Source organism: Martes martes (genome assembly GCF_963455335.1).
Source record: "Martes martes genome assembly, chromosome: 1".
Classification (NCBI taxonomy): Eukaryota; Metazoa; Chordata; class Mammalia; order Carnivora; family Mustelidae; genus Martes; species Martes martes.
The window spans coordinates 122,982,459-123,002,094 of record NC_137888.1 but is presented as its reverse complement, the minus strand read 5'-3'; the positions used below and the strand labels follow the sequence as shown (position 1 = coordinate 123,002,094).

Genomic DNA, 19,636 nt, shown 5'->3' with positions numbered 1-19,636 from the left:
TCCCAACCCCAATCTAGACTAATATATCACTATATCACAAAATCATATGTGCAAAAGATGTGTCATTTGATTGTTATACATAATTCTAAATTTCCATCTTTAAATCTAAAAATGCTCTTTTTAATAAAATTTACCAGCTATCTCCTCTAGGATTGGTGTTGCATTCAGGTATAAATCACAGATTTATTACAATGTATTTCTTAAAATAACATAACACTACCTGACAATTTTCAAAATGAACAGCCACAATGAGCTTTCCTCCATAAAGTTTATCTTCTAAGTTTTCAAGGACCGATGGTTCATGTTCTGGTGGGTATGTCTGCTTTAGCCAATCCATCCAAGACAATCCCACAAGCGACTGAATCTTTTCCTCACTGAATTTGCGCATTTTTATTCGGAACTCATTCACTTCAGGATCCTTCAGTGCATCAAATTCATGTAGACCTAAACAAATTTTTTTAAAGTGTCATTCTGAGTAGCTAATAATAATACAAGAGAATAAAAAATATATTCAACCAAATATATTGGATATTTGGTTTTTATCACGCAAATAAAACTGGGCAGGAAAATATGATGAAAGACCAAAAGAACATCCAGAAAAAGTAACAAATTTCATGTACAGAAGATGAACATAATTAGATTTCTAAAGAAGATAAACTTGAAACCTTTAAAGAAATGCACTTGGGTACGAGTTTTATAAAGGTAATTACTGAAATAGTACACACTTTAAAACTACATACAAAATATCCAGTTTTTCTTTACAAACCAAGTAAGTCACATTTACTATATCTGAGAAAACCTAAGAATCTGAAAACTTTTAAGTTAATGAACTTAAAATATAAGCTATTACTTAACTTAAAACTCAGTAAATTTAAATTTTATAGATTAAACTTTCAATTCACTGTGATTTTAACAACGGTTAGTGTATCAATTAATCAAAAATCTCATAAAATTATTCTTTGATGTACTTAATTATGACTACTTCTACCATCAAAACAACTAAATATAGCAACTTTTTCATAAACTTATCATTATCTTAATAAATAATTTTTGGGGTGCCTGGGTGGCTCAGTGGGTTAAGCCTCTGCCTTCAGCTCAGGTCATGAACCTCAGGGTCCTGGGATCAAGCCCTGCATCAAGCTCTCTCTCTGCCTGCTGCTCTGCCTCTGCCTACTTGTGATCTCTCTCTGTGTCAAATTAAAAAAAATTTTTTTAATAAAATAAAAAATAATCCCTGAAATCTACAATAAATGAACATGAAGAAATTTTTATATGTTCATTACATATAAAAATTAATGGTGAGATTGGCAAACATTTTAATTTAAAGATTATTCAGACTGACCACACCTCATGACCCCAGAGTAGCTCTTTCTGCCCACAGGTCCTGTCCCCATGCTTTAATAAAACCACCTTTTTGCACCGAAGATGTCTCAAGAATTCTTTCTTGGCTGTGGGCTCTAAATCCCAGCAACACCCCCAAAACTACATCAATCCTGTGCATGTATTGAGGAGACTTTTCAGTGCCAGCTCTATCTCATTCTTCTAAAGTGCTGTTTAGGTGCTCCTGGGGGGCTCAGTCGGCCAAGTGTCCAATGCTTGGTTTTGGCTGAGGTCATGATCTCAGGGTCGTGAGATCGAGCCCTACATCTGTCTCTGTACTCAGCACAGAGTCTGCTCAAGACTCTTTCTCCCTGGGGTGCCTGGGTAGCTCAGATGGTTAAGTATCTGCCTTCGGCTTGGGTCATGATCCCCAGGTCCTGGGATTGAGCCCCATGTCAGCTCCCAGTTCAGCGGGGAGTCTGCTTCTCCTTCTCCCTCTGCCTCTCCCCTAGCTTGTGCTTGTTCTCTCTCTCCCTCTCTCTCTATCCCAAATGAATAAAACACCTTTAAAGAAGGACGCCTGGGTGGCTCAGTGGGTTAGGCCACTGCCTTTGGCTTAGGTCATGATCCTAGAGTCCTGGGATCGGGTCCCACATTGAGCTCCCAGCTCTGTGGGGAGTCTGCTTCTCCCTCTGACCTTCTCCCCTCTCGTGCGCGCTCTCTCTCAAATAAATAAATAAAATCTTAAAAAAAAAAAAAACTTTAAAGGAAAAAAAAAAATTTCTTCCTCTTGCTCTGCCCCCCCCCAAATAAAAATCTTTACTAAATAAATATTAGAATCAATTGTGGCATTAAATACAGAAAAATAAAAATGTTTAAGTTGCATAATGCAGCAAAGTTAAAATCCTGAGGGTACATTATGACTTCCTGGAGAGTTTTAGATGTGCAATAGAAATACATACTCTATATCAGCTATGAAGGAAGTGTAACTTAACACAAACTAGCTGAGGCACTTTGGAGATTTTTCCCCAGCACTGCTGAAACTACTTCTACCCACAGACATAGGTATTACAGGTAAGGAAAGAAAAATGAGTACCTAATACATCTAACAAAAATCAAACTCTTTATCTCCCTTTATCTACTAAAAGTCATGTCTAATCCAATTTCTTTTTATTTTTTTTAATAAAGATTTTATTTCTTTATCTCACAGACATAGATCACAAGTAGGCAGAGAGGCAGGCAGAGAGAGAGAGGGGAGGAAGCAGGCTCCCCGCTGAGCAGTGAGCCCGATGCGGGGCTCGATCCCAGGACCCTAGGATCATGACCTGAGCCGAAGGCAGAGGCTTTAACCCACTGAGCCACCCAGGTGCCCCTCTAATCCACTTTCTAAATGTTCCTCAACTCTGTCTACTCTTCTAGTTCCTGCAGTCATTAATTTAATCCTGGCCATCACCATCCCTCCCTTGGGTTACCACATCAGTTTTCACTAACTTCTCTATTCCCAGTCTTAATCTCTCTGATTCATTCTCTATTTTACAATGTGAATCATCTTTATAATCTGATCATGTTACTCCACTATTTAAATCCTTTTGATACTTCCCAATTGCTTTTAGGAATCAGTCTCTAATTTTTCATATGGCCTGAATGGCTCCACATACTCTGAAGCTGGTTGCCTCTCTCATCTTCCTATTTGTCCTAGCTATCCCTTTACACAAACCATAACCAGTTACTTTTATTCTGTGAATAGGCCAATCTTCAGACGTGCCATTCCCATTCGATTATCCTTCTAACTCCTCCTACCTGTTCAACTCCTCATCAGCATTGAAGGCTCAGTTTAGTTGTGTGTCGTCTATAAGGCCAACCCTCTCTCACTCAGTTGATTTTACCTCTTTGACTTATAGCAGTTTACACACTGTATTGTAATTGTCTATTTACTGATCCATATTTCCAACAGCACTGTGAGCTCCAAGCAAAGACCCAGCTCACTGCTGTAGTCCCAATTTAAAACACTTGATACATACTGTTGAACTGCAATTGCTACTACTTTGGTAATTTTTTCAATATATTGTAAATAAGGAACTCTGCTCACATAACTGTTAGAACCAACTGAAGAGTGTAGATTTCTTTAATTCATCCCAGACTCACTGAATTCCAATCTGAGAATATGCTTTTAAAAAACAAATTAGGGCACCTGGGTGGCTCAGTGGGTTAAGCCTCTGCCTTCGGCTCAGGTCATGATCTCAGGATCCTGGGATCGAGTCCCACATCGGGCTCTCTGCTGAGCAGGGAGCCGGCTTCCTCCTCTCTCTCTCTCTCTGCCTCTCTGCCTACTTCTGATCTCTCTCTGTCAAATAAATAAAATCAATCTTAAAAAAAAAAAATTAAATAAATAAATAAATAAATAAATAAATAATAAAACTTGAATTTAGAAACCACTACAAAGAGTTCTTAAAAATAGACACTTTGGGGGGCACCTGGGTGGCTCAGTGGGTTGGGCCTCTGCCTTCAGCTTGGGTCATGATCTCAGGGTCCTGGGATCGAGCCCCGCATCAGGCTCTCTGCTTGGTGGGGAGCCTGCTTCCCCCTCTCTCTCTGCCTGCCTCTCTGTCTACTTGTGATCTCTCTCTCTCTGTCAAATAAATAAACAGACTCTTTAAAAAAAAAATAGACACTTTGGGGTGCCTGGGTAGCTCAGTGGGTTAAAGCCTCTGCCTTCAGCTCGGGTCATGGTCCCAGGGTCCTGGGGTCGAGCCCCGCATCGAGCTCTCTGCTCCGCGGGGAGCCTGTTTCCCCCTCTCTCTCTGCCTGTCTCTCTGCCTGCTTATGATCTCTGTCTCTCAAATAAATAAATAAATAAAATCTTAAAAAAAAAAAAAAGGTCACTTTGCCAAAAATAAGAAATTAGCACGGTGCCTAGTTAGTTTAGTCGGAAGAGCATGCAACTCTTAATCTCTGGGTTGTGAGTTCAAGCCCCAGAATGGATGCAGAGATTACTTTAAAAATAAAAAATAAAACAATTAGGTTAAGTAATTTAATTTTAAACTTAATTTCTACATGTCCTCTGGTAAGAAAATTTGATAGCAAGCCTTAAATTTCAAGATAAGAATATTGTATCAGGGACGCCTGGGTGGCTCAGTGGGTTAAAGCCTCTGCCTTTGGCTCAGGTCATGATCCCAGGGTTCTGGGATCGAGCCCCACATCGGGCTCTCTGCTCAGCAGGGAGCCTGCTTCCTCCTCTCTCTCTGCCTGCCTCTCTGCCTAATTGTGATCTCTGTCTGCCAAATAAATAAAGAAAATCTTTAAAAAAAAAAAAAGAATATTGTATCATTTACAGTCAAGTATAATTTGTTTTTAAAGTAGGCATCCCACCCGGCATGGAGTCCAACTCAGGGCCTGAACTCACAACCCTGAGATCAAGACCTGAGCTGAGATCAATAGTGAGATGTTTAACCGACTGAGCACCCAGGTGTCCCAAATATAATTTTTTCACATAAAAAAAGCATTGAGTGGGGGCACCTGGGTGCTCAGTTGGTACCTATTTGCCTTTGGCTCAGGTCATGATCCCAGGGTCCTGGGATCTGGGATTGAGCCCCATGTCTGGCTCCCAAGAGGCAGCCTGCTTTCTTTGCCTGTCACTTCCCTTGACAGTGCACACACGTGTGCTCACACTCTCTCTCTCTACCACATAAATAAATAAAATCTTAAAAGAAAAAAGGTATTGCATGAATATTTTCTTCACATTAAAGATACTGTTAAAATCCTACAGTCACTTGAAAATATACCACAACTTAAGACAGGTCAGGGAAGGGGTGCCTGGGTGGCTCAGTGGGTTAAAGCCTCTGCCTTCGGCTCAGGTGAAGATCCCAGGGTCCTGGGATGGAGCCCCACATCAGGCTCTCTGCTCAGCAGGGAGCCTGCTTCCCTCTCTCTCTCTCTCTGCCTGCTTGTGATCTCTGTCTGTCAAATAAATAAATAAAATCTTAAAAAAAAAAATAGGTCAGGGAAAAAATAAGGGAGTTTTCAAATTTTTTTTCAGGATGCTGACAAAATCCTCTGATCAAGATTTAATGGGCATTTGAAGGGGTGACCTTCACTACAGAGCATAATCAGAAGACAAATAGAAGCTCTGTAAATAATTATTTATAATAAACATTAAAAAATAAAATGAGATACATCATCATGCAGGAGAAGGTATTTTTAGACCCACCAGGGCAGTAACATCTGTAAAGGTTCCTTTGTTTTCTCTGAGGAGGAGAAGGCAGCAAACTCATTCCTGAAGTTAAACTGAAATAATTGTTTATTGTTTTACCAGGAGGCATGACCTCACCAAACCCCGGTTATAGTCATCACATACAAATGAGCAACTGCGAAAACGGACTCGTTAGGTACTTAAAGTGAAAATTTATTCCAAAATATTAAAACAGACTTACTCAACTTCCTAAATGCATGTTAACACTTGAATCTGTGTATATGATCATTAACATCAGGTTTTCTAGATATGCTGAAAATCGAAAGTACAGTTTATTGTTAAGCGTTTATAAACTGTTCAATTTATTTTTTTTAAGATTTTATTTATTTGACAGAGAGAGAGAGCCAGCATAAGCATGGAGAGCGCAGTGGGAGAGGGAGAAGCAGGCTCCCCACCAAGCAGGGAACCAACACGGAGTTTGATCCCAGAACCCTGGTGTCATGACCTGAGCCGAAGGCAGATGCTTAACAAACTGAGCCACCCAGGTGATCCATAAGCTGTTCAGTTTAATATAAAACAGAGTTTGCATCTTGATCACTCAAACTGCAGGGCACACTTCATTAAAAGTTTTCATATAATAAACCTTATGATACAGAACAAAATGTGGTCACACTGCTTATAGAAAGAAAAATTCAATTTATATATTACATACGTATGACTCCTGCACTGTGGCAAGGTAAAGTCAGGGTTGCCAAATAAAAACAAAGACAAAAAAACAGCATGCCCAATTCTATTTGAATTAGATAAACCATGAATGATTTTCATCATTGAGTTTATCCCATGTAATATTTGCATCTAGTATATTTTTATTTGCTAAATCTGCCACGCTCATGTAGAGATAACAGTGGCTAATGAGCCCATATTTTTTGAAGATCACAACTAGAAGATAGTGTAGTGATCTAAGTTTTGGAAACATGATACATCTCAGAAAGATATCTATATCCTGACAAAAGTTAGCTCTCTGGGGGCACCTGAGTGGCTCAGTGGGTTAAGCCTCTGCCTTCGGCTCGGGTCGTGGTCTCACGGTCTTGGGATCGAGCCCCGCATCAGGCTCCCTGCTCAGCGGGGAGCCTGCTTCCTTCTCTCTCTCTGCCTGCCTCTCCGCCTACTTGTGATCTATCTCTCTCTCTCTCTCTCTCTCTCTGTCAAATAAATAAATAAATAAATAAATAAATAAAGGTTAGCTCTCTGTGTGATGCTAATCTTTTGGGTTATCAAATATTTAATCCTTAACAATCAGTGTGGTTCTGGTCTACTTCCTTCTTTCAGCAGGGAAACATAAAAGCTATATATTTCATACACACAGAGACACATACACAAAAAGCCACTTGGAAAGAACTATATCTCAATATTATCAGTGGATATTCTTGTCTTCAATAACACTATAAGTCATTATTTATTATTTTTTACTTTCCCATATACTCTTCAATTCAAACAAAGGAGAGACTTTTTGTAATGGAGAATTTAAAATTTATTGAAAAAAATCTTTGGAGCCCTAGCAAATGGAAAGGAGTGCTTTCTAATGAGGCCATTAATATGTAAGGAAATTGTGGGGTCTCCTGGATGGCTCAGTCAGTGGAGCATATGACTCTTGATCTCAGGGTTGTGAGTTCAAGCCCCACACAGGGTGTGGAGATTACTTAAAAATAAAAAAATAAGAAGCGGGGGGAGAAAGGGAGGGAGGGAGGGAGGGAGGAAGGAAGGAAGGAAGGAAGGAAGGAAGAAGTGATGGATGGTTGGGTGGGTGGGTGAATGAATCCTATATGGTAAATAATTACAAACTTATTGAAGAAACAAAAAATTATTTCCTAAACTGAACTAGCTATCCTCTGAAGTAATCAAACCTTTTTAAGTACTATACTGTCTGGGTACTTGGGTGGCCCAGTCAGTGAGCAATCTGACTCTTGATCTCTGCTCAGGTCTTGATCTCAGGGTTGTTGAGATCAAGCCTGGTACTGGTAGGCCCAGCATGGAGCCTACTTAAAAAAAAAAAAAAAAGAAAGAAAGAAAGAAAAGAGAAAGAAATACATAGAAAAAAGAGAAAGAAATACACATAGGCTGTCATTCAGTAATTCAACAAAGTTCTGTTCTTCTAAGCACTCAGAGGGAAGAATGTAGCCCTACACTTGTAATCATTAGTCTGAATCACTATAGGTCAAGATCAAAGAATGCAATCTTAAAGGACATGGTTCTTAGAGGGGATGATACTAGGTTATCTTGAAGACACTTATAATATTAAACGGGATGATACTATATTATCTTTTAAGAGTGAATTTAGTCAATACAAGAGGCTAATCCAAATTCAAAAGCCTCCAGTGAGTTGTTTGGTTTTGTATTTCAATTTCAAGTCTCTTAAAAAATAAAACTGAAAACAACACAAAACTGCTACTGCAAAATAAATAAACTTCAAGCCTCCTCTGCAGTAAACCTCTCATAGTACTTAATTCTAGTATCTTGTCTAAAGCAGGATATTGATATACCATTGGCCCATGTGACACCTAACATTATTGTAGCAAAAGATACTCTACCATATTTTGTTACTCATGATTCTCCCTGGAATTAATTTGCAAAGAATAACGTGGACATAACATATCCTGACTCCCTACAAAAGTTATTTCTACTTAAAGATAATTTTAGTTAAGGAGTAAAATTTGTCAGTAATATGGGTTATTGACAGAAACTTTTCAATTAGCTTAAAGTCTTGATATACAGAGTTTTATATAAATTGTGTGTATAGTGTAGAGGAAGTACAAAAGAAATGGAGGATGTATCTCTTAGAAAAGGGCTTCTCAAACTATCTGAGACAAAGAGACAACTTTTTCCTTTTCAATCTGCCAAAAAAAGGGCATATACTCTGGCTAATAAAAATAAGTCAATAAAAAAGATATACAAAACATATTACCATAGTGTCCCAGGGGTTATCACATTGCTATAGGAATTTATAAACATTTACTCTCAATTGTTACATGCACCTTATCTCAGACTGCTTATAAACTTACAAATAAGTATTGGTCTTTGAGCCACACTCTACAAAGCAATGTCTTTGATCATACTTACATGTTTATACATACAACCATAAATATGTAAAGAATTCATACCAATAAGTTTTTAAGTTACCTTTTCCTATAAGGACTCCAATTTTTGAGTCTAATTTTTCCCCTGGATCACAACTTCTTGTCACTAATTTGAGAACTGGAAGAAAAGGTCTGACATCACAGAGTCGTCTTGTTTCATCTTCAAGCTCCTCATATACAGCAGTCTGATTCACACATGCAAACATATAGGAGTCAATTTCCATAAGGAGGTTAAACATTGGGTAATTGTGAACTTGCTTCCATAACATCTGCAGGAAAAAAACAAGACACTTTCTGGAACAGAAGAACTTGTTCAAGTGTACAAAGATACATCTACAAGGATACTCACTGAAGCACTTTCTATAAAACTCAAAAAAATAGGACAAGCCAAATGTTTATCCATGAAGGACTGGCTAAATCAACTATAAAATATTACAAATCTGTAAAAATAAAATAAAAATACACAGTAACATGGCAAGTTGTCCAAGATATATTAAGGTTTGTTTTTGTTTTTTAAATACCAACTTACAAGATGGGGTCAGGAGGGAGACAAACCATAGGAGACTCTTAATCTCACAAAACAAACTGAGGGTTGCTTGTGGGTGAAGGGGTATGGACAGGATGGTTGGGTTATGGACATTGGGGAGGGTATGGGCTATGGTGAGTGCTGTGAAATGTGTAAGCCTGATGATTCACAGACCTGCACCTCTGGCGCAAATAATACATTATATGTTAATGAAAATAATTAAGAAAAAATAAATAAAATACCAACTTACAAGGGAATACATACAGTATTAACCCATATTGGTAAGTAATAGTATAATGCACAAAAAATGCATTTACATAAACAAAATTAAGTGAGTATCTGCCAGACTTCTTAAGAGAGAGGACTCAAAATCAGAAATGAAAGAGAAGTTACAACTGACACCACAGAAATACAAAAGATTTTTAAGAGACTACTATAAAAAACTATATGGCAACAAACTGGAAAACCAAAAGAAACAGATAAATTTGTAGAAACATAAAATCTTCTAAGCTTAATCAGAAAAAAAGCAGATACTCTGAATAGAATGATAACCAGTAATAAAACTGAATCAGTAATTTTAAAAAACTTGCACCAAAAAAAAAAGTCTAGGGGTCCGTGGGTGGCTAAGTCAAGTAAACGCTGGCCTTCAGCTTAGGTCAGGAGTAGCCACTCCCCCACCCCCACCCCCACCCCTACCCTATAAGGCTCCCTGCTCAGCAGGGAGCCTGCTTCTCCCTCTACCCCCTGCCACTCCTCCGCTTGTGTTCTCTCACTCTGTGTGTCAGAAAAATAAATAAAATCTTTTTTAAAAAAAAGGTCTAGAACCAGATGGCTACATTGCTGAATTCCACCAAACATTCAAAAAAGAATGAATATCAGATATTAGGGCACCTGAATGGCTCTTTCAGTTAAGCATCCAACTCTTGATTTTGGCTAAGGTCATGATCTCAGGGTCCTGAGATAGAGCCCGGCCACAGGCTCCTTGCTGGGCATAGAACCTGCTTAAGATTCTCTTTCTTCCCCTCTGCCCCTGCCCCTCTCTCCCTCTCCAGGTGGGGGGAAAAAAAGAAATGAATATCAATCCTTTTCTTTTTTTCTAAAGATTTCTTTTATTTATATATTTGATAGAGAAAGCGTGTGCCACAAGCATGCAAGTGAGGAAAGAAGAACAGGGAGAGGGAGAGAGAGAATCTCAAGCAGACTCTGCATTTGAGCATGGGCCCAAGTGCGCAACCCTGAGATCATGAACTGAGGCCAAATTAAGAATCAGAAACTTAGGGGTGCCTGGGTGGCTCAGTAGGTTAAAGCCTCTGCCTTCTGCTCAGGTCATGATCCCAGGGTCCTGGGATCAAGCCCCGAATCAGGCTCTCTGCTTAGCAGGGAGCTTGCTTCCCCCCTGTCTGTCTCTGCCTGCTTCTCTACCTACTTGTGATCTCTGTCTTTCAAATAAATAAAGAAAATCTTAAAAAAAAAAAAAAAAGAGTCAGAAACTTAACTGACTAAGCCATCTAGGCACCCCTCAATTCTTTTCTAACTCATCCAAAAAAAAAAAAAAGAGGAAGGAATGCTTCCAAATTCACTCTACAAGGCCAGCATTACTCTGATACCAAAATCAAACAGACACTACCAAATAAATAAATAAATAAATAAATTACATACTAGTATCCCCAATGAACACGGGTGCAAAAATCTTCAACAAAATATTAGCAATGCAAATTCAACAAGACAGTAAAAGGCTCATTCACCACAATCAGGTAGGAAATATTCCAGAGATGCAAAGATGGCTCATCATACACAAATCAATCATGATGATATACCAAAATGAAAGATAAAATCATCTAATCATCTCAGAAGATGCCAAAACAGCACTTGACAAATTCCAAATTTGTTCATCATAAAAACTCTCAAAAAGATGGAACAGGGAAAATATACTTCAACATAACAAAGCCATATATGATAAACCCATGGCTAACATCATACTTATGGTGAAAAGCTGAAAGCTATTGCTCTAAGATCAGGAACAAGAAAAAAATGTCTACTCTCACCACCTTTATTCAACATACAGTATTAGAAGACCCAGTCACAGCAATCAGACAAAAAGAAAAAGTATCCAAATTGTTAAGGAAGAAGTAAAATTGTCACTATTTGCATAAGACATGATACTATATATAAAAAACCCTAAAGATTCCACAAAAAATATTAGAATAAATGAATTCCACAAAGTTGCAGAATATAAAATTAATATACAAAAACCTGTTCTTTCCATACACTAGCAAAGAAATGAAAACAATGCCATTTATAAGTATATAAAAAACAAAACAAAACAAAACCTAGCCTTATGCTAAGTAAATAAGTCAGAGAAAGACAAACACCATATGATTTCACTTATATGTAGAATCTAAAAAACAAAACAAATAAAAACAGAAACTAATAAATACATAGAACAAACTGGTGGGGGCAAAGGTGAAAGTGATGAAGGGGATTAAAAAATCAAAATACCAGTTATGAAATAAATAAATCATGGAGATGAAAAGTACAGTAGTAAGAATACAGTCAATAATATTGGAATAACTTGGTATGGTGATAGACAGTAACTATACATATCATGGTAAACATTTCATAACGTATATAACTGCTGAATCATAGTTTGTACACGTGAAAGTAATATAATATTGTATGCCAACTCTACTTCAATTTTTTAAAAAAGTGATTATCTATGAAGATGTCCATATTTACCATTTTTTTAAAGATTTTATTTATTTACTCGACATAGAGAGACAGACAGTGAGAGAGGGAATATAAGGAGGGGGAGTGGGAGAGGGAGAGGCAGGTTTCCCCCGGAGCAGGGAGCCCAATGTGGGGCTGGATTCCAGGACGCTGGGATCATGACCTGAGCAGAAGGCAGACACTTAACGACTGAGCCACCCAGGCGCCCTCATATTTACCATTCTTATGAACATAAGTAACTTCTAATTAGAAAAAAAAAAAAAACAGAAAATTCAAAGTATGCACCATCACTCCCATATAAAATATTATTTTTCCTGGATTCTTTTCTATTCACCAGGATTATCATAATTAATTAACAGTGCCCTGTCAGGAGAAGCAGGATCAATCTCTTGTCATTTTCCCCCAAGTTTCCTGAATGAAATCATATAAAAGAAGGTCACCATACAAATGGCAAGGTGGATTACAAATTTTTAACTGCAGCCAATACAAAAACCAAGAGCTAAGAATAACAGACCCTAGTAAAAATCATAGCTAATCTTCAGATTCAGCTATATTCAGGAGAAAGCAGTGCTGGTCAACAAAAGAAAGAATAAGTAAACTGGATTTCATAAAAATTTTAAAAATTTTATACATCAAAGGACAGTACTGCGAGTAAAAAGGCAACCCAAAAAAATGGGAGAAAATATTTGCAAATTATGTATCTGATAAGAGATTAATATCCAGGACATATGAAGAACTCCTATGACTCAACAACAAGAAGCAAACAATTGAATTACAAAATATACAATGGTCTTAAACAGAAAATTCTACAAATGGCCATTAAGAACATGAAAAGATGCTCGACATCATTAGTTATCAAGGAAATACAACTAAAAACTGCAATAAGATACCATTTCACAGCTATAAAAACAGTTATTATAAAAAACAAGTGACAAAAACAGAAAATAACAAGTGTTGGCCAGGATGTGGAGAAACTAGAACTCCTGAGTATTGCTGGTGGGAAAGAAAAAGGATAACACACAACTGTGGAAAACAGTCTGAGAGCTCTTTAAAAAGTTAGAACAGTTACGAAAGATACAAAAATTCCATTTCCAGACATATACCCCCAAAAATTGAAAGTAGAGACTCAAAAAGCTATCTGTACACCAATGTCCACAATAGCCAAAGACTGATACAATCAAAATATCCATCAAGAGATGAACAGAAAAACAAATGTGGCATAAAATTCCAAACAGTGGAATTTTACTAAGTCTTAAAAAGGAATAAAATTTGGACTTATATTACAATATGGATGACCTTTGAAAATATTATGGTAGGTAAGATAAGTCAGACACAAAAGGACAACTACTGTTTGATTCCACTTTTATAAGGTAGCTGGAATAGACAAATTCCTAGAGACAGAAACTAGAATAGGGATTATCAGAGACTTGGAGAAGGAAGTTTTTTATTTAACGAGAACAGTGTTTGTGTTTCTGTATAAGGTTGATGGTTGGGCAATACTGTGAATGTATTTAATACCACAGAATTATGCACCTAAAAGTTATTCTTATGGTAAACTTCACATTATGTATGTTTTACAATTAAAAGAATGGAGTGCATGAATGCTTAATCCAGCTTCAGGTGCAGCCACAGACATCCATACTTGTCACTGGTGACTATAATGATAAGTACTGAACCTGCACACCAGGTTAATACCTCTGAATCTTGGGATACCTAAAATAATTTTGGGGTTTTTTCCCTACTTCAGGGATCATGCAGTTTTAGAATTCTCATGTCTCCCAGATGAAGAAGCTTGGAAAAGAGTTAAGAGGCTATCCAAAGTCAAGAACTTTAAAAAGGTTTATCATAAATACTTTTTCTTAAAAATACCATAATCCCTGATTTTCATATTGGGCTCAACTATATGGAAAACATTAAAGAGAAAGTTTAGGAAAATAATTTCATTTACATTTCATTGTATTCACAAATCAATACCACTCATCAATTCACGTGAAAAAATAATCCAACAAAACAAGCAAGACTTGTTATATAAAAGAAGTTGCGGGGCGCCTGGGTGGCTCAGTGGGTTAAAGCCTCTGCCTCCGGCTCAGGTCATGATCTCAGGGTCCTGGGATCAAGCCACACATCGGGCTCTCTGCTCAGTGGGGAGCCTGCTTCCTCCTCTCTCTCTGCCTGCCTCTTGGCCTAATTGTGATCTCTGTCTGTCAAATAAATAAATAAAATCTTTAAACCTAAATAAATAAAAGAAGCTGCTTCCAAACTGATGGTTACTAGAAGGGAGGTGGTTGGGGGGATGGGTGAAATAGGTGATAGGGATTAAAAAGTACAGAGTGCACTTGTAGTGATGAGCACAGGGTATTGTTTGCAACTGCTGAATCACTATATTGTACACCTAAAACTTATATCACACTGTATATTAACTAACTTGAATTTAAATTAAACCTTAAAAAAAGAAAAAAAAAGAACGTGCCTCCAAAGGAGGGCATGCTATTCACTACTAGGGGAAAACTTTTCTTCCCCACAATCATCATGAAGAGTACTGGGGGTATGGAGGGAAGAAGAGGAAAGAAAAGTGGAAGAGACAACCAACCAAAAATCACATACAAAAAAGTATGACAAGTTCAAAGTACTTAAAAAGATTTTAACTCAAAACTTTCTTTGACAATGTCAAATTCCTTTAAACAACCTGAATGAACATTTCAAACTAACATAATTTTTCTTAATTCAGGTATTACATATAGATTAAAAGTGAGAGTGAGAATTACCTTTTATACATCTACAAAAGACAAAGCATATATCAAAATCTTAAACATTAATTTTCCCTCAAACTGACCATATGATTTACATTAATAACATTTTCTATAATAGAATAACATCTTCCCCTAAGTGATACAGTAAGTAAGCTACATTTATAAAAATTCCACCTATTAACATACCTGTTTAATATAGGAAATGGTAGCTTCCCGAGGAACCTCCAGCTGAATATAAATCCCAGTGGGCAAAAGGAAATCCACAGGTATGGAGCCATCAGATGCTAACTGTGAATCCACTGCCCAGATGTCAAGGATGTCTGCCATAGCAGGAGGCATTATGAAATTGAAGCACATTCATAACCATGGGGCCCTAAAAATTATTCAGTAAAACGTAGTGAAACAGAAAATTAGCCAAATCTTGTAATAAAATATGCTAAAGACCACCAATCCATAATTAGTCTTTGGATTTCAATACAGCCAATAATATAACAGATGGCTAATTAAAGATTAAGCCACCAGAAACAAATTATTTAAAAACACTGTCGGTTATCATTAGATTCTTTAAACACACACATACACACACACACACACACACACACACACACACGCACTACTCAAATTCAACAAAAGTGTATCACATATGAAAAATGGAAGATTTAAGATTAGAGGTTTCTAAGAAATTCAGTTAACAACCACTCGACAGGTGATTCCAGATTTTACTTAAATAATATTGGCTTCTTTCGCTGAGTTCTTCTCTGCAAACTCCAATGAAAACAGCAGTCAAGAGGGCCTTCTTTCAAATATAATTTTCTATCTGGGCACCTGGGTGGCTCAGTCAGTTGAGCATCTGTCTGACCCTTGATTTCAACTTAGATCATGATATTGGGGCCATCAGGTCAAGCCCTGTGTTGGGCCCCATGCTCAGCAAGGAGTCTGTGCTTTTCTCCCTCTTTCTCAAACTGCCTCCCCCCACCCCATTAGACACACTCACTCTAAAATAAATAAATCTTTTTTTTAAAATTTATCAATCTCATGTGAGAAACAAAATGTCATGAACTTATAGTCTCACAACCCATCACCTAAGAATTAAAAACACCAAATCCCTCAACCCAGCTGGCAAGGCCCTTTGTGCTATGTTTCTGTGCTAATTTTCTTTGCCTGTCCTAATACTGCACCGCCTTAGCCTTTGTACCACAAAGGCTATTAATCTGCTGTTAGAACTATGTTCAGACGAATGTTGACACTACTGGAATCAAACCCCTTTTCCAACAAATGCGCCCCTGAACTGCACCTTGAAGACTTCCTTGAGAACTTCCTTGAAGAAAGCACAGCAATAATAGTGGGCGGAACATGGGCACTGAAGTTAATTAAATCAAGATTCAAATCCCATTTACTGAAAGAATGAAAGCATCACATCAAAAGAGACAAGAGCCAACTTGAAGCATTTCTGAGCATCAGAAATACTCATGACATCCATGGGTTGAAATGCATCAAAAATATACAAATGAGTGACTTAATAATAATAAAAAGAAACAAATAATTTACTGATCACCACTGGAGATTGCTAAGACCAACTCCCTATTCTGAAAATTGATAAAGAATGGGGAAGCAAATCAAACATGTTTTGACCAGCTTATACCAAATATTTCAGGGTAACCAAATGACTGATGAGGGTAAGGTTTTTTCCTTAATTTTTAGAACAACTTTAGTTCATAAACACAGAAAGAATGATAAAATTAGAAAACCACCGTTGTGCAACTTCTAATGAAACAACGAATCGAGGCAATAATGCATAATTTATGGATGTTAAAAAATTTTACAAAATAAAGTGAAAGGATGATGAAGAACTTTATAATGAACAGTATCAGGTTAACACTATCTAAATCCTGTGAATAATCCAGACATATGTCTCCTCCTACAATGCAACAGAAGTACTAACCACACCCTATAGGATATAGTTGATTTTAAAAAACAAACAAAAAACCCTGAATTTAATTAAGACTCTAAATCTGAACTATTTATCAGTTTACAAGAAATAGGAAAACAGAGAAAGGAATTAAAAACTTCAAGGAAGCATCAGTCAAGTTCCTAGTGAATCATCAATAAAAAAAGTAATCAACAAAAACAAAACAAGCTAATCAACAATAAGAAAAGAAAATGGTGCAAGGACTGTTAACAAATCAACACTTAGGAGGGGCACCTGGATGGCTTAGCTGGTTAAGCCTAGTACTCTTCATTTTGGAATTGGTCATGATCTCATAGTTCTAAGATCAAGCCCTGCCTCAGTTCCGTATTGGGAGTGGAGACAGCCAAATCCAACACTTATTTCACCAAATCAGCTATAAAAACCTATCTTTAGGGACGCCTGGGCGGCTCAGTCGGTTAAACCTCTGCCTTCGGCTCAGGTCATGATCCCAGGGTCCTGGGATCGAGTTCCACATCAGGCTCCTTGCTCGGCAGGGAGACTGCTTCTCTCTCTGCCTCTGCCTGCCACTCTGCCTGCTTGTGCGTTCTCTCTCTGACAAATAAACAAATAAAATCTCTTTTTTAAAAAAAAGACATCTTTAAAATAAACTGGGAAATCAAATATGAATTAAATATTAGATGATTTTAAGGAAATACTGTTGCATTTGTGAAGTATAATAATGGTCTGGTGGTGGGGCACCTGGCTGGCTCATTTAATGAAGCATGAGACTCTTACTCGTGGGGTTGAGTTCAAGCCCCACATTTGGTGCAGAGATTACTTAAAAATGGGATCTTAATAGATTAAGATCTATCTATACGCTGCCTACAAGAGACTCACTTTAGACCTAAAGACACCTGCAGATTGAAAGTGAGGAGATGGAGAACCACCTATCATGTTAATGGATGTCAAAAGAAAGCTGGAAAGAGAGCAGAGAGGAGCAGAAGGAAAGAGCAGAGGGAGAGAGCAGAGGGAAAGAGCAGGGGAACAAGGAGAAGAAGAAACCCTGCTGGGCAGGGAGCCCTACGTAGAGCTTGATGGTCTCGATCCCAAGACCCTGAGATCATGAGCTGAGCCAAAGGCAGATACTTAAACTGAGCCACCCAAGTGCCCCAAAACTGGTCTGCTTTCTTACACCATACACAAAAATAAATTCAAAACAGATGAAAGACTTTAGTGTGAGACAGGAAACCATCAAAATCCTACAGGAGGCGTGCCTGGGTGGCTCAGTGGGGTTAAAGTTTCTGCCTTCGGCTCAGGTCATGATCTCAGGGTCCTAGGATCAAGCCCCGCACTGGGCTCTCTGCTCAGCTGGGAGCCTGCTTCCTTCTCTCTCTCTGCCTGCCTCTCTGCCTACTTGTGATCTGTGTCTGTCAAATAAATACATAAAATCTTAAAAAAAGAAAAAAAATCCTACGGGAGAACCCAGGCACCAACCTCTCTGACCACAGGGGTAGCAACTTCTTACTAGACATATCACCAGAGGCAAGGGAAACAAAAGCAAAAATGAACTATTATGACTTCATCAAGATAAAAAGCTTCTGCACAGTGAAGGAAAGCAATCAAAAAAACTAAAAGGCAGCTACAGAATAGAAGAAGATACTTGCATGACATACTGATAAAGGGTAAGTATCCAAAATCTACAAAGAACTTATGAAACTCAACACCCAGAAAACAAATAACCCAGTTAAGAAATGGTCAGAAGACATGAAGACATTTTTCCAAAGAAGACACTGAGATAGCTAACAGACACATGAAAAGATGCTCAACATCACTCATCATCAAGGAAATACAAATCAAGCCACAATGAGATACCATCTCACACCTGTCAGAATGGCTAAATTAACAACACAAGAAACAACAGGTGTTGGCAAGGATGCAAGAAACCGCACTCTCTGAATATTCAAGCCTTTACTGATTCCTCTCTCCTAACTCTTACACCCTTTTATAATCTGGACCCATTACACTGACACTTATACAGGCCCTGAATCTTTCTCATGTGCCAGTCTTGTTTCTGCAGGCAAGATAGTGCACTGATGAAAGACTGTGGTCTCAGAATCCAACAGCTTACTTGTGAGAGCTCGTTCCATCCCTTACCAGCTGAAAGATCTCGGGAAAATCATGTATCTTCTCCCCTACTTAAGTTCCCTTATCTGTGAAATGATGAAATCAACAGTAACTACCTTAGAGCACAAAGCTATAAAAATTAAAGAAAGAACGCCTGGAACTTAGTAAGTCAAATATAAATATTTGCCGCTAACTTTTTTTTTTTTTTTTTAATTCAAAAGCCCTAAGTTCTTTTGAGCTATGAGTTATATATTTTCAACTACTTTCATTTCCCCAAAAGTGATCAGGGCACATAGTAGCCATTTTGTAACTGTTCAATGTTTTTAAGACAAAACATTATTATCCCTACTCCTACAAATAAAAAAAAAGCTCACAGGGTAATAAGAAAATCTAAAACAGCTAAAGGTGAGTTCTTACTCTGTGCCAGCATTCTAGTAATTTCTTTACATGCATTTCTGTATTTTATCCTTATTACCATCCTATGGTAATATTATTACTCCTTGAGGAACTTAAAGAGGTTGTAATCTCATAGCTACCAAATGGCAGTCCTGGATTTGAAGTTGGGTCTAGCTGCAGAGTGTGAGCACTACACAACCCTCTGCATAATAACTCTTAAAGTACCAGAAAAAAAGTCTTTATTATTATATTATTACTAACCATAATAAACCAAACGTTAACTATAAGCTTCTTGAGGGCTTGACCCATGCTTTTATTTTTGCTTTTTTTCCCCCATGCTTTTTAAAGTACTGTCTCTTACCACAGTATCTGGAGAAATCATTAAACTTGGGCACTCTAAACTGATACTTTATTACAAAGATTTATTTTCATTTTTATTTTTATGACAGAGAGAGCACAAGCAGGGGGAGTGGCAGGCAGAGGGAGAGGAGAAGCAGGCTTCCCCACTGAGCAGAGAGCCTGATGTGGGACTCAATCCCAAGGTCCTGGAACCACGGCCCC

At 37.8% G+C, this 19,636-nt stretch overlaps 1 protein-coding gene across 1 annotated transcript in view; it reads right to left on the bottom strand.

The window, feature by feature from the left end:
- The window catches only part of PIK3CB (phosphatidylinositol-4,5-bisphosphate 3-kinase catalytic subunit beta), a 194,947-nt gene that overhangs the window by 104,489 nt on the left and 70,822 nt on the right, over positions 1 to 19,636 (bottom strand). Inside the window, exons 3-5 of the mRNA XM_080798202.1 lie at positions 14,833 to 15,019; positions 8,687 to 8,912; positions 221 to 444 (exon numbers count right to left, since the gene is read on the bottom strand). Of these exons, the coding sequence (XP_080654328.1) occupies positions 221 to 444; positions 8,687 to 8,912; positions 14,833 to 15,003 (621 nt within the window). The 5' untranslated portion in view covers positions 15,004 to 15,019. The remainder of the gene's footprint in view (positions 1 to 220; positions 445 to 8,686; positions 8,913 to 14,832; positions 15,020 to 19,636) is intronic.